The sequence below is a fragment of the Psittacula echo genome, assembly GCF_963264785.1.
Source record: "Psittacula echo genome assembly, chromosome: 2".
Taxonomy (NCBI): domain Eukaryota; kingdom Metazoa; phylum Chordata; class Aves; order Psittaciformes; family Psittacidae; genus Psittacula; species Psittacula echo.
This window is the reverse complement of record NC_137737.1, coordinates 5,518,912-5,532,891: the sequence shown is the minus strand read 5'-3', so window position 1 is coordinate 5,532,891 and position 13,980 is coordinate 5,518,912. Positions and strand designations below refer to the sequence as shown.

General features: G+C 45.2%; 1 protein-coding gene across 1 annotated transcript in view; it reads right to left on the bottom strand.

Annotated features, from left to right (window-relative positions):
• The window catches only part of TMC2 (transmembrane channel like 2), a gene marked incomplete at both ends in the record, with an annotated part of 30,010 nt that extends 25,809 nt beyond the window's left edge, over window positions 1–4,201 (bottom strand). The window contains 3 exons of the mRNA XM_080611264.1: window positions 1,565–1,892; window positions 3,837–3,884; window positions 4,156–4,201. Coding sequence (XP_080467390.1) covers window positions 1,565–1,892; window positions 3,837–3,884; window positions 4,156–4,201 — 422 coding nt within the window. The remainder of the gene's footprint in view (window positions 1–1,564; window positions 1,893–3,836; window positions 3,885–4,155) is intronic.
• Between the last annotated feature and the right edge of the window lie 9,779 nt (window positions 4,202–13,980).

Genomic DNA, 13,980 nt, shown 5'->3' with positions numbered 1-13,980 from the left:
GGCACAGAATAGCAAACCTTGTAGGAGTTAGAGGGAAGGTCACTGGCCCCTGGAGATCCCACTCTGATGTGCTCACAGTGTCTCAGCATCTCCTGGCTTGGTGTGAGCCGAGATGCTCAGGGCAAGGCTGCTTAAAGCCAGGATAATGAAGAGATGGTTGCTCCCCACCGTAACTCACCCAACATTGTGTTTTGGATCACACTTCAGCTACAGAAGCATTGCCTAGGCTACAGTTGGCTCTGCAGATCTATCAGTTTGTTGCCAATGTGATTTCTGAAAGGGCTTCAGCAGGTTCAAATCCAATACAAAACATCATGTTCTTTGTTCTGCTGCTCATTTTGTTCTTCCTAAGCAGTTGAGTTCCTGTGCAGCTTGGAAATGAGCAATAGTCACTCAATTTGTACTATGAGGTAACAGTGACCACTTTTTAAAAATGGTTCAGTAAATTGCGAGTTATTTCCATTTCGAAAAGAATAAAAAGTGACCCAGAATGTCCCAGGGAAATATTATTCACTATTTTTCTGAGGCAATGCCAAGCAGTTCACATAGAATGGGCTCTCCTTGGACATGCAGGGTCTCCTCTGGATGCTGACCCATCCCTTGCGGGGAAGTTGGCCTGGAAGAACATCTAGCTCTTGTACTTATTTACTGATTATCTTGGGTGTGTCGTTTAACCTCTTGGTGTTGTCTTATGTACAAAAGACTTCACAATATGTGTCTACTCTGCGAGGGAGATTGTGAGGATTAGTTGCTGTTTGTACAGCATTTTATTAAGGTTGAGTTTTATTCCAAAAGCAAACTTCTAAAATATTGTAGATATCAATGGGGAATCAGTTTGAGACAAATATTCTGTCCTGGCATGCAAGAAAATTGTTGATTGAAGCCAGTGGAAGGACTTCTGTGTGTTTCATTTTAGGTTTAAATTTTACTGTATTCATACACCCCAAATACGAATATACCTTATAATATTTCAGGTTGCATGAAATCAGCAGAAAGATGAACTTCAAGGCCAGGTTGGACAGAGCCTTGTGTGACATGGTCTGGTGTGAGGCATTCCTGCTCATGGCAGGGAGGTTGGAACTGGATGATCTTAAGGTCCTTTCCAACCCAAACCATTCTATGATTCTATGTTCAGAAGGAAGTAGAAGATATGGGGAGAAGCAAAGGAATGGGATAAGCAAGGTTTGGAAGAGGAAGTGATTTGAAAATGTGAGAGATCCATTTTAACCTGACTGGTTCCATAGACCAACCAAGAAAATGTGCCCAGATCCAAGTGGCTTAAGCTGTCCTCTTGACGAGTGCTTTTCTAGCCCCAGCTATAGGTGCTGGGACTCCACTACATGCATGGGTCTGATCCTGGCTGAGAAATAACAACAGAAGACCTTGGCAACAGTTTGTTTATGTGCCATTTTACACTACTCTTTTCCACTGTTGTACCTCTCCTGGGAGAGCAGTAACTTACTCACAGTTTATGGGTTTTGCGGGTCTGACCCATATGCCACTGACATGTTTATATCGCTCCTTATCCGACACGAGGCACCATACCCGGGGATTGTTTAATTACCTGTTTTTCCTGTCTTTCTTCTGTTTGTTCTCCCCCTCTTTTCCTTTCTTATTTGCTTTCTTTTCCTTGTTTTCTGACTCCTTTTGATCTTTGGTGGGAGCCCTTTTGCCTCTCTGCCGGCTTCGATCCTCTCCTGCCTTTTTTCCACCACTGGTTTTCCCTTGGTAGTTCTTTCTGCTAGAAGCTTCATTTTCTTGGCTACAACTGTCTTCCTCTTTGCTCTCATCTTCTTCTTTGTCTTTCTCTTGCTTTTTCCTTTCAAGTCTGCTCGCTCGGCTGGTTTCCCTGAGGGGTTTTTTCTTGGGTGTCTTGTCCTTTACTTCATCTTCTGCAAAAGATAAAAACCAAGTACATCGGGAAATCCATGCTGGCAAAATAAGGATTCATCAGAAAAGCATAAGCAGCCAGGTTTGCCTGATGCAAACCCTAGTGAAGCCAATAAGCAGATGCCTGTTGATGTGGGTGGGCTTTGCGTTATACCCCATCCAACTCTTCGGTTATGGAACTCCCATTTAAGACAGTATGGCTGATTTTAGCACATCAGTGACTTATATATGGCCATAAGAAAACTGGAAATCAGTTACCAATGCAAAAGCCCATCCATCAGAGAGCACAGATATCTTCCCAACCTGTAAACACACCAGAGCAACGGAAATAGAAATCACAGTGGGTTATACAGTATGAAGTTTGCTTGTTGGCGCAATGTCCTTGAAAGACATTTACTCTTCAAGGCTGGGGATGGAGGTCTTCTACTTACAGAGAGAAAAGGCACAGCTTAGGAAGGACCCAGTTTTGTTTCACTGAGCTTGCTTTTATATAGGAAGGTCTATATCCAGAGATAAAAAACCCCAAATAGTCTCTGATGCACGTTCCATTCTTACTGGCATTGCAAGGTAAAACTCTTTTTTGTGCTGAAGTCAGAAGTGCTTACAGCTTGAAGGATTGGAATGGAGCAGGATTTAATTACATGATATTATAGAAAGGGGAAAAACATCCAAAAAAACCCCCCCTTTTACTACCAAGTGCATTAAAATAAATTGTAACTTTCCCACATTCTCTTGGCTTCTAATTTTCCAAAATTTCTGGCTGATGAAAACCAAGTGTTCAAGCAAACAACAAGAAAAGTGTATAATTTTGGCGTTGGTTTATTTCCCCAGGGTAAAGGAAATTGTAATAGAAGAAGGAAATCAGGCAGGAATAGGCTTCGGAGTGAAAACTGAGCAGCCGAAGAGGTGAACAAAACTAGAAGCAAAAAGAGTTTGAGCATTTGCATCTCTGTGAGAAGCTAGAAATTAGTAACAAGCAAATGGTTTTGTTAGTAGGTGGTGGCTGTCACACTTGTCACTGGGAATGAGAAGCTTTCAACTCGTTCCTCAGGAGCCATTAGGTAGGTTTCAGTTCCTCTGTAATGGGCCATCTCAGCTGAATTTCAGTTAGTGATCTAGGTCAAAGGACCACCCCTCTTTAGGTCAATGTTCATTTTATGGAGCCAACTATCACGGTTTTCATTTGCAACTAATCAAATACGAGGTTAAGTGTGGAAAATTCATTTGTTACTTTTAGTGCCTCATTTGCAAGTATGGAAAAGGTGGATATGATTTAAAACCAAAAAAATCCCCGTCATTTGCTAATTATTTTCTCATGTTTTATGGATTGTGCAGACACGGTTGTGAACAACTGTTGCGGTAGCATCTATATTCATATCACCTCTCCAGTGCTGTTACCTCTTAGTTATCTTTCTTTAGTTAGTGTTATAATCCTACCACGTAGCTATTTCTCTTTATTTACCATACTTACAGGGTCAAAGTTGGTTTTAATCCCGTCACTGGCTCTTCCTGATTTTCTTCACAGCCATCACTCTGCCTCCAATCCATTTTCATGTTTATGTTCTCGTGGCCATAATTAATCAAGATACCCAGCATGTTACGGTCTCAGCAAGCATTTACAGGGAGGGCAAGCAGGACCTTGCTGTGATGCAAAGCACCCTGCATAGGATGGTGCTTTACTGAAGTGCCTGGTTTACTAAGGAGGACTGCCAAGGGACATGGGCTCTGACAGCCTCCTACCCTAGAGTGTGGATGAAAGGGGACAGATTGCTTAAGGATGATAGTTTACATATCACCAACTCAAACCTCAAGGGGAAAACCTGCTTGCTTACTAGTAGCTGATGAAATGGTTCCTGTTGTAGAGCAAGTAACAAGCCACAGAGCAAAAGAAAAGGTATCACCTCTTGTATTTCAAACAAGACCACATTTTTCAATCTCTACATTACCTTCACTCTCTGTGTCACTTTCCACTTGTCCATCAATCTCTATTCCAGCTGCAAGACAAAGAGCAAACAGCATTTGTTACTGGGATTTACACACGTGATGCTTTACGCAGCTAGCCATTAAGTGCCAGCTGGAATTGGCAGAATGTCCCTTATTGATTAGACATTATATTCTTTATCTATAGTGATGTTCTTCGTATTTACTTTAGTTTGGCAGGTTGACAGAAGTTCCCCGCGTGAGCAAACTGAAATTGCATTGACAGACGCAAAATGGTGTGCTTGGAAAGATTTGGCAGCATCAAAATGAAATAGTGATACCAACCATCTTCCATGATGACCTGTAAAGCACATTTCTTTTTCTTCCCCATGACAGCCTCCGGTCTTACGCACAGACACCGTAGCTGCTACGCTGCACACCCCAATCATATGCAGGTTACTCTCTCTTCCAGGGCCCATGAGCTTGTCTCCTTGGTGTTGCAGACAGATGGGCACGTCCAGACGTCAGTGACTCCTTGCTTCCGAGCCATGTGAGCAGGGGAGGGAAGGAAAGGGTGGGAGAGGCAGGGAAGACCCGAGCTCTGCCTCAGCCCACCCAAACGCTTTCCCTTCTTCTCCCTTCTCCCTGTGAAAAAAGCACCCATTGGCATTACATTGCAGTTCATCATTTAAACATGAAGGAAAGCCCTTTGGTGGATGCATGGTGGTATCGTATGAAACACAGACACAAGTCACGTCTGGTTCTGACATAAGCATGGGGCTGAAGTCTTTGGAAGGATCAATTTTCTTCATGCCATATTCTTTACTGAGCTACGTCGATCTGTGTAACCCTGTTAGTCATCCCCCTGCACCTTACTAAACCTCTCAGTCGGTGCCCCTCAGGGCATGGCTGTGGGTCACCTTCTGTCCTCCATGTGTGTCTTTAGTAGGGAACCCATGAGCTAATAGATGCAGCAAGGAGTCAGGAGTCAGGACACCGGGCTCTCTCTTTCCTTTGCACCTCTATTCTGTATGACCTTCGCATCCTCATTGCACTCGCTGGTAAAATAGGATAGATTTTCCTTCTAGGTGCTCAGAGGCTTAATTAATTAATGTGAGACCCTCATGTGGAAGGTCCTTTAGTACCGCAAAGTATTGTATTGCACACTGCAGCCTGCAGCCTTCTGATGGGTCAACACTAGGTTTGTCTGAGCCATCTCCGGTATAAAACCTGCAGCACTCGCTCCAGCTGCAGCTTCTTCAGACAGCTGGTGCATCCCCGGAGCAGGGTTTCTCCTGCAGGCATGCGGGTTGTGCAGGAATGCTTTCCCAAGAGGAAATAGACCCTCATTCCTCCTCCGAAAGCTGCTGCAGACCCCCAGCTTGTACAGGCATCCCTTGGAGGACCTGGCATGGTCACAGTACACAAAGACTCTTATCCAAGTGCTGATAGGGAGTGTTAATTCCCCCGTTCTGTCCCAAAGGGATGAACATTGTGGAGAACAGCTTGAGGCTGCTGCCACCGGGGGACTCTTGTGGATGATTTCTGCTCTGGGTCAGAGGCAGCACCCAAGAAGGTGCCAGCCTGAATTTGAGACTCTCTGATGGTTTTTGCTCACTGAATTCTGGTCCAAAGGCACCTTTCAAGTATTTTAAGTCCAATCCCATGGATTTCTTTGATCTGCCTTTGGCTTTACCTCAACTTGCCTGAGCTAAATACATAGCATATGATATATACACATACATTATTAACAAATCTAACCCTACACATTCATTGCATGGGGCATTTTCACTGTGTGCTCCCCACACCAGTGGGTCTGACTGGGTCTGAAGACAGTGGCAGTGGGTTTTGAAGGTCTTCTCAGTGAACAAGCTTCACCTGTAGCCCTATGTGTAGATGTGGCAGGTTGAAAAGTTGTTCCAAATGGGATCAATAGGTCATTGCAGTTGCTTGAGGCTGCTGGAATGGATTTCCTTCAGGTTACTTCAGTTGCCTCAAGCCTCAGCCCCAAGCATTTATTTCCCCAATAGTCTTCATTTTCCATGTTAAATGAAAGCCAGATTTCTGGAGAATTATGTGGTAAGAGCAAAGGGTTGTTCTCCGCCAAGTCATACTCAGATGCTTTTTGTATCCTCAAGGTATGCTCATGTGAGCATCTCAGTGCCAGATTGGAGTGTCCTTGTTTCCACCCTGCCACATGGTCAGTAATTCACCCATTGTCTGCACTGGCCTGGGGCAGATGCAGGCTTCAGACCTGCTTGTGTCACTTGGCATACCCAGAGGTATGGAATACATGAAAAATTATGGGGACTAAAACTTCATTTTACTATCAAAATATACAGCCAGGTAATACTCCTGTCCTGCATGTCCTTTGGTATTATAATCTGTCCATGGCGATGGTGTGATGCTACATGGCAGACACAGGGGCCCTGGGCACCCTTTGCCCCATGGGTAGATGAGATCACCCCACACTGTGGGCGATAGCTGAGTGGAATAGAGCAGGAATGGTAGCTGTTTCGTGCAGCACTCATGAGGCAACACATCGGTATGGCTGTTTAGTGGCTGAACATACTTGCAGTAAGCTCTGTATGGCTGTTTCTTCACTCCCCTGTACTTACACTTTCCAGTGTAGCAAGTTTGACCATGGGAAAACTGCTCTTGTAGGCTGGGTGGCAGCGTTTTACCCTTGCATAGGAAGGGAACATTATTTTTCACACTTCCTACTTCACTGGACTCCATCCCATGGAGGAGTTTGGCAATTACTTCCTGATGAAGAGGGTTGTCAAAATGGCTGCTCATCACTTCAGCTTAAGAAAACCCTATGTTACTTTTCAGACTCAGGCTATGGTCCAACAGATCCCTTTGAACAAGATCTGCTGCTCCCCTTTCTTTGCCTTAGAGCCTCAGAATAAAGAAACCCATCCCAGCTGATGCTGTCTTCTTCCCGTGGAAGCAAAATGGTCCATGTGCAGCCACACAAGCATTCTATGATGAGAAACCCTGAGGTCTTTGTCCCTCATGGGACATGTCCTTGGGGGTAGAGGCAAAGCCACTGTCACTTTGGAAGCAGATCAGGCCATGCCAGAGGGTGTGATGCAGAAGACAGGCTGGGCAAAGGAAGCTTCAGGAGTGGGGTGCAGGGCAGCAAAGCGGTGTCACACCAGCCGAGACCAAATGCATCTTGGTGAGGCCAAACCATGGACTTGCCAGCCTTGTTTGCCTTGGGTTTTGGTATGTGCTTAGAGATCTCTGATTTCCCCCCTCACCCCCTGAATCAGACTGGTGGAGGTCTCATTGTACCTCTGGGCTGGTTTTGCCTGTGTGATACTGTGCTTATAGTTCATGGCCACTGATAAGTGCTGGTCAAAAAAAGAAAGTGTAAAGCATAAAATATATAGTTGTTCGTGTTCACATTGAATTATTCGTGGGGAAAAAACTTAACGTGGGACATTCTACACAATGCTGTATTTGAAATAAGGAAAATGTTCTTCATTTCATGTCCTTTTGACATCCATCTTTCCTGGGTGGTAGAAGGTGCTTCATTAAAAGAAGCACATATAAAAACTTTGCAACAAGCCCCAGGCATGGCTGGCCTGGAAGAGCAAGGAGACATCTCATGCACTGTGAGAGAGGTCTCACAAATGAGGACTTTCTGCTTCTGTGTGCGTGCATCAAACAGATCCCGAAATAGCCCTAGGTAGGGCGGACCTGAACCTGCATAGCTGTACAATGGGGAGATGCTGCCATTCCTCAGCACCAAGCATGCTGCTGTCCTCAGCTTATGAGCCTGATTTTCCTAAGAGGATAAAGTATCTTGCAGGGTTTATGATTTCTTAGGATCATGGATAGGGGGGGATTAACGGATTAGTCTTTTACCTCTGAGTTATTCCACACAAGGTATGAATAAGTAATGCACAGCCACAAACCCAGCTATTCCTTATGTAAATGTCAGACTTCGTACACAGTGTGAGCCATTTCTGGAGTTGTAGCAGTAATTTTTCCATCCTATACTATTGAGCTTGTTTCTCCTCATTGTGGTGGCTAGCGCTATATAATTGGACAGGTTCGAGTTTTAACATACAAGGGCATTGGATGTCTCATCCACCTCCAAGTGTTAAATACAAAGCAGTTGTGTTATGGAGAGAGGGTAACTGAATCCTGCAAGGACATACAACATGCTTCTAAATGCTTAATGAGCTAGTGTTTCTCCCTTTCTTGCTTTCTGATTAACATAGGGCTTTAGCTAATTAATCCATGGATTACATTTATTCAAGATTTATCTCATCTGGAGTTAATCTTTACTTGAGAAGGCTTTTGAGTAATAACAATAACACCTGACCTGTGCACGGATATTTTGGTGAAGGCTTAAAACCTGCAACTAGAGCCAATTTTCATGCTGTATCTGAGACAGACATTGAAAAGTCAGAGATCACTTCCCAACACTGTTACAGAAAACTCATTTTAACCAGCAAAACCCCAATGTAATCATGCTTTCTAGGGCCTCACAGGCTTGTTTTGTAAAGCTGGCTTCAGCTCAGCTCTGATCCAGCCTAGCTTTTGGCCACAGTCTGGGGTTAACTTTAAAACAAACAAATGAATCTGACTGAAACATAGAAATCCAGCACGGGCTACATGTTACCGTGCGCACAGATGTATACAGAGGTTATCCTTGACCTCATGTAGTCTCTGCAATGCTGTAGTGTTTCTCTACACTTTGGTCCAAAGGGTCTGTCCTCTGCCAGGGCAGCACGGGAAGGCTCAGAAAGCAAGGATTCATCAGCAGTCTTCACTGCAAACATAGGGGAAGACAGTCTCATTCACTTCGCATAGTCTGGAAAAGACATTCCTCAGCTTTTATCAGTCTCTGAAAAGAACCCCCTGGCTCTCATACACAACAGTGGGTCTGGACTATGGCTGGAGGCAGTAAACTGGTGCCAGATACATGCTCTATGTTGTTTCTGCAGTGTGAATATTAGTTACTTGTAAGGACGATACAGTCCCACTGCACAAGATTAATGTTGTGTGTTAGGGATGCACAGCTCTGTGCTTTGCCCATGGAAATATCCTTTATGTGAATAATCCCAACGCAAGGTGGGGAGCAGGAGGTCCTCAGAGGTAGAGCCATTGCTTTCCTATTACATTCCCACTGTTATTTCTCAGTATTCTCTCTCTGGCTTTCACTCACCTCACGCCTCAAGGCACAGCAGGGTGCGCAACAAGCTCCATACATGCTGTTAGCCTGTGTTTGAGCTGGAGAACAATTACTGCCTGAGGGCTGCTAATTCAGGTGGCCTGTCAGGAGGAATTACAACAAAAGGTACCTCTGAGCATCAGATCAGTCACAGCGCACAGCCCCGCAGTCTCCCACTGCTTCTTACTGTGTAGAAGCCAGTATTAATTAACCGTATCCTGGGCTGCATCAAAAGGAGCATGACCAGTAGGTCGAAGGAGGTGACCCTGCCCCTCTACTCTGCTCTCGTGAGACCTCACTTGGAGTATTGTGTGCAGTTCTGGTGTCCCCGACTTCAGAAAGACATGGAGCTGTTGGAGCAAGTCCAGAGGAGGCCACGAGGATGAGCAGGGGCTGGAGCACCTCCTGTATGGAGACAGGCTGAGAAAGTTGGGGCTGTTCAGCCTGGAGAAGAGAAGCTGCGTGGAGACCTCAGAGCAGCTTCCAGTGTCTGAAGGGGGCTACAAGGATGCTGGAGAGGGACTCTTCATCAGGGACTGTAGCGATAGGACAAGGGGTGATGTGTTAAAACTTAAACAGGGGAAGTTTAGATTGGATATAAGGAAGAAATTCTTTACTGTAAGGGTGGTGAGGCACTGGAATGGGTTGCCCAGGGAAGTTGTGAATGCTCCATCCCTGGCGGTGTTCAAGGCCAGGTTGGACAGAGCCTTGGGTGACATGATTTGGTGTGAGGAGTCCCTGCCCATGGCAGGGGGGTTGGAACTGGATGATCTTGAGGTCCTTTCCAACCCAAACCATTCTGTGATTCTATGATTAAGTCATTTTGGATTAAATGTGCTTATATTGCCCAGCTGGGTGAGAATAAAGCACCCCCTTAGGAGCAGCCTTGTGGGAAACACTGCAGTTCTGAAGACCCCGACCTAGGACAAAACACAAGGCAGTATCTGCCAGCTCACTGCCATCTTCACTGGCTCCAACATCTCAGTCTAAGCACATGCTTGGTGTCATCCTAGATCCACATGAACCTGTCCGCACTCTCCAAACCCAGCATATAAGTGTTTGGCAGTGGTGCTGGTCAGATGGTGTGTGTTGCTCCTGTATCATCCCTTGCTGGGAACAGGCTTTGAGGGCAGGAGGCTCTTGTTCATCCAGAGAAGTTACACCAGCCACGGGGTTGTGCCAAATAACCCTAAAGCTTCTGCTAGCTCATGGACTCAGTGATGCAGGGGACTTTGAGGGGCCTCCCCATGAAGCACTTGCAGTGTCAGAAGGTCCCTATGAAGGTCCCTGTCTGTGTTAGAAGCAAAGAGGGTGACTGGAATCAGAACTAGGCTCTCCATGTAGAACTGTCTATCTCCAAGCCATATATATAGTGGATTCATATTGGAACAAACCCAAACCAACATGCCCTTGTGCCCCTGTTAGACATGTAAAGTTGTATTCATGAAACACTTTGAATTAGTATCTTTTTTTCTTACATTTTCCTGGTAAGACTTTAAAGAGAATAAAATGCAGCACAAAGCCAGAGCATTGTGGTGCACAGAACGCACACAGCATGAGAGCGAGCTAAGACAGAAGCAATTGGCTTGGGGAAGTGAAATGCAATGATTTGGTATCTTAAGGGATTGTTCCAGTGCATTTATATCATGCTACAGTAACCTGCTTCCTCCTTTGCCTTAGCATCATTTACTCCCTGAGTGAGGAACAGATACTAATCACAAGTCATAGTCCTCTTCTGCTCCTAAGACAGCAGCATTGCTTCTGTGTGATATGCTCCTAGTATACTCCTAGGTAGTCGAGATCTGGTCCAGATCAGGAGTGATGTGCAATCAGAACGCCATTCCAGTATCTGAAGGATGCTGAATGTATGAGAAGGATATTGAAACATCTTCCAGTGTCTGAAGGGGGCTACAGGGATGCTGGAGAGGGACTCTTCATCAGGGACTGTAGCGATAGGACAAGGGGTGATGGGTTCAGACTGAAACAGGGGAAGTTCAGGTTAGATCTAAGGCAGAAGTTCTTCCCTGTGAGGGTGCTGAGGCACTGGCACAGGGTGCCCAGAGAAGCTGTGGCTGCCCCATCCCTGGCAGTGTTCAAGGCCAGGTTGGACACGGGGGCTTGGAGTAGCCTGGTCCAGTGTGAGGTGTCCCTGCCGGTCATCCCCCGATGCGAGCGGCTCCAGAAAGGAGCCCGCAACCCCGGAGCGAGAGGAAACCCCGCCTCCAGGAGCCTCAATTCCGAGGTGCGAGAACCACCGAGGGAGCCTCGAGCCCTCGCCGGGCCTTGCCCAAGAGCCGGCAGCTCCGCCGGGGCGAGCAGGGACTCCAAGGGGCGGTGCCAGGAGGGACGGCCCCGCCCGGAGCGGGTAAAACGCGGCCCAGGGAACACAGGAGCAGGGTCTGAGGGGGAGATTGGAAACAAATCGCAGTTCATTGTCATCAATGCCTTTGGGGGAAGCCTCACACTGCGGAGAGCACGGCTGGAGGGGAATAAAGTCGTTATTCCCGGGCAGAGCGAGGGGATGAGGCGTTCATCCCAGCTGAGCTTGAAGGGAGGCGCTCGCTGCGGCAGGGAGGAGGCTGCCATCTGAGGTCAGTAATTCAACGTAGTCCTACAAAAGCGTATAGATATGGAGCTAAAGTTATCCGAGTGTGTACAGGCCTATTTCAAGCAGGTAAGTAAGTCAAATGACTTCAGTTATGCGATGTAAATGCTTTATGTTAGGCATAGTTTCAGAAGCTTGCTGAGTCTGGGCCTCCCATGGCAGCCAGGCAAATGATTCCTTGTTGGCTTCTGGTGTAATTCTGCTGATGCTGGAAAGATCTGTTTTAGAGGTATTGGAGCCCTTTTCTTTGAGGAGAAAATTCTGAGCATTGCCTAAGTTGTTTTAACCTGTTTTCATGATGTTTCTGCCTTTAAATACACTACCAATACATGTGAATATCAAATCTCAAGGCAACAGGCCAGCGTGTCTTGAGCAAATCTTGCTAGGTTCTCATTCACAGCAAAGCACTCCTAAATTCAGTGCCATTTTATCTCGTGGGCAGATTAAATACCTAATAAGCAATTTAAAGTATTAAAGCAAAGGAAGAAAATTCCACAGCATGTTATGTGCTTTTCAAGTGTTAGTTATTTCCATGCTTATTATTGAAAATGACTTTATTATTAAGTAGTGACTGAGACATTTGTAATGATAGATACAGGCCTATCCTTTACCAGTAAAGACTGTGTTGCTGATACAATTGGCTTAAGAAAAGTTATTGCTTTTATCTGGGCTTTCTTTAAAATCACTGAATATCTTCGGGTGCCTTTAGATGATTTTTGAGAGCTCCCTATGTTTAGAGATATAAGAAGAGGGTAATTTGTTACTATTATTAACATTTGTATGTACATTTATATATGTGACCATACATGTGTGTGTTTGTGCATACACATATGTATATATAAATCATCTTTTGTTCCAAGCATCACAGAATCATTAAGTTCTGGTAGGGCTGGTGTTCTTCATGTCCAGCATTAAGTGTGTAATGTCAAGCATATGTCTATACCTCTTGTACCATATGGCAAGGACAGGAGTGCATTTGTGTTTTTTCAAGCTTACAGATATTTCTATTGACTTCATTGTCAGGAGGATTCACTTTCTGAGATGGGTAAACCAGTGTTAACACTAAAACTGAGCTGGGGTGGTTGAGGTTTTCAGTATCACAATGAAGCCAGGTTTTTTGTGAAACTTTAAACTGAAAACAGGATGCAGGTGTGTCCAAGAGCCTTTTCCATCACCTTGGGCTGAGTTACCTGGGACAAACCATGATCTTACAGCAGCTGAAGCAGGCTGGGGTTAGGCTGGCAAATAGCTAAGAACAGTGATGCTCGTTAAGCAGATTAGCCTTAATATTATTGGTGAGCCCCCAAAGTTAATCTTCACTTGTGTGATAGTGCAACAAGGTGAATTTTAGCCTGATGGTTTAAATTTTATCAAGTACATAGGCATTGGCCTATGCTTCTTTGCTTCTTTGATTGGAGACTTTTACTACAGGAACCTATTTGTTAAATAACTGTTGAGTAAGTTTGAGACCAGGTGAAGTACATTGCCACCAAGACCCAAATGCGAAAGATAGAATGGTAGGTTACTTAAGGAAGGCAAAATACTATTGATTTAAAATATGAACCTTCTATGTGGAGTGCAGAATGGATTGTGGGCTTTGTTGTTGCTTTTTCCTGGGACAGTTTGTTAGCAAGTGCTTGTTTTCAGTGTCACCACACAGTCACATTTTTGGCTTAATAAATGTGTTGTCTGTTTTATACTTGCTTGCTATGACTGCAGGACTCTTGTCAAAACCAATATTAACTTGCTTTAGCCATTGAAGAGAGAGGAAGAGCAATCTGCTTGCATTAAGACCTAAACAACCTGGTCTGAACTTGGTTTGGCACCCATTTTGAGTAGGGGGTTGGACTAGTGTTGTGGTTTGAGCCCAGCCGGTAACTCAGAACCAAGTAGCTGCTCGCTCCCAGAGGGATGGGAAGGAGCATGAAAAGAATGTGAACTCCACAGGTTGAGATAAGAGCAGTCCAGTAACTAAGGTATAACACAAACCACTACTGCTACCACCAATAATAATAATGATAGGGGAAATAATAAGGGGAGAGAATACACTCGCTCACCACCCGCCGACCGATACCCAGCCCGACCCGAGCAGTGATCTGACCCTTCCAGGTAACTCCCTCCAGTTTTTATACTGGGCATGATGTGCTGTGGTATGGAATACCTCTTTGGTTAGTTTGGGTCTGGTCCCTGTCTCTGCTTCCTCCCAGCTTCCTGTGCCCCTCCTCACTGGCAGAGCATGAGACTGAAAAGTTTTTGCTTGGAGTAAGCATTACTTAGCAACAACTAAACCATTGGTGTGTTATCAGTGTTCTCAAACTAAAGCCCAAACAGAGCACTGCACCAGAAAGTGTAAGTTCCAGCTGAACCCAGAACA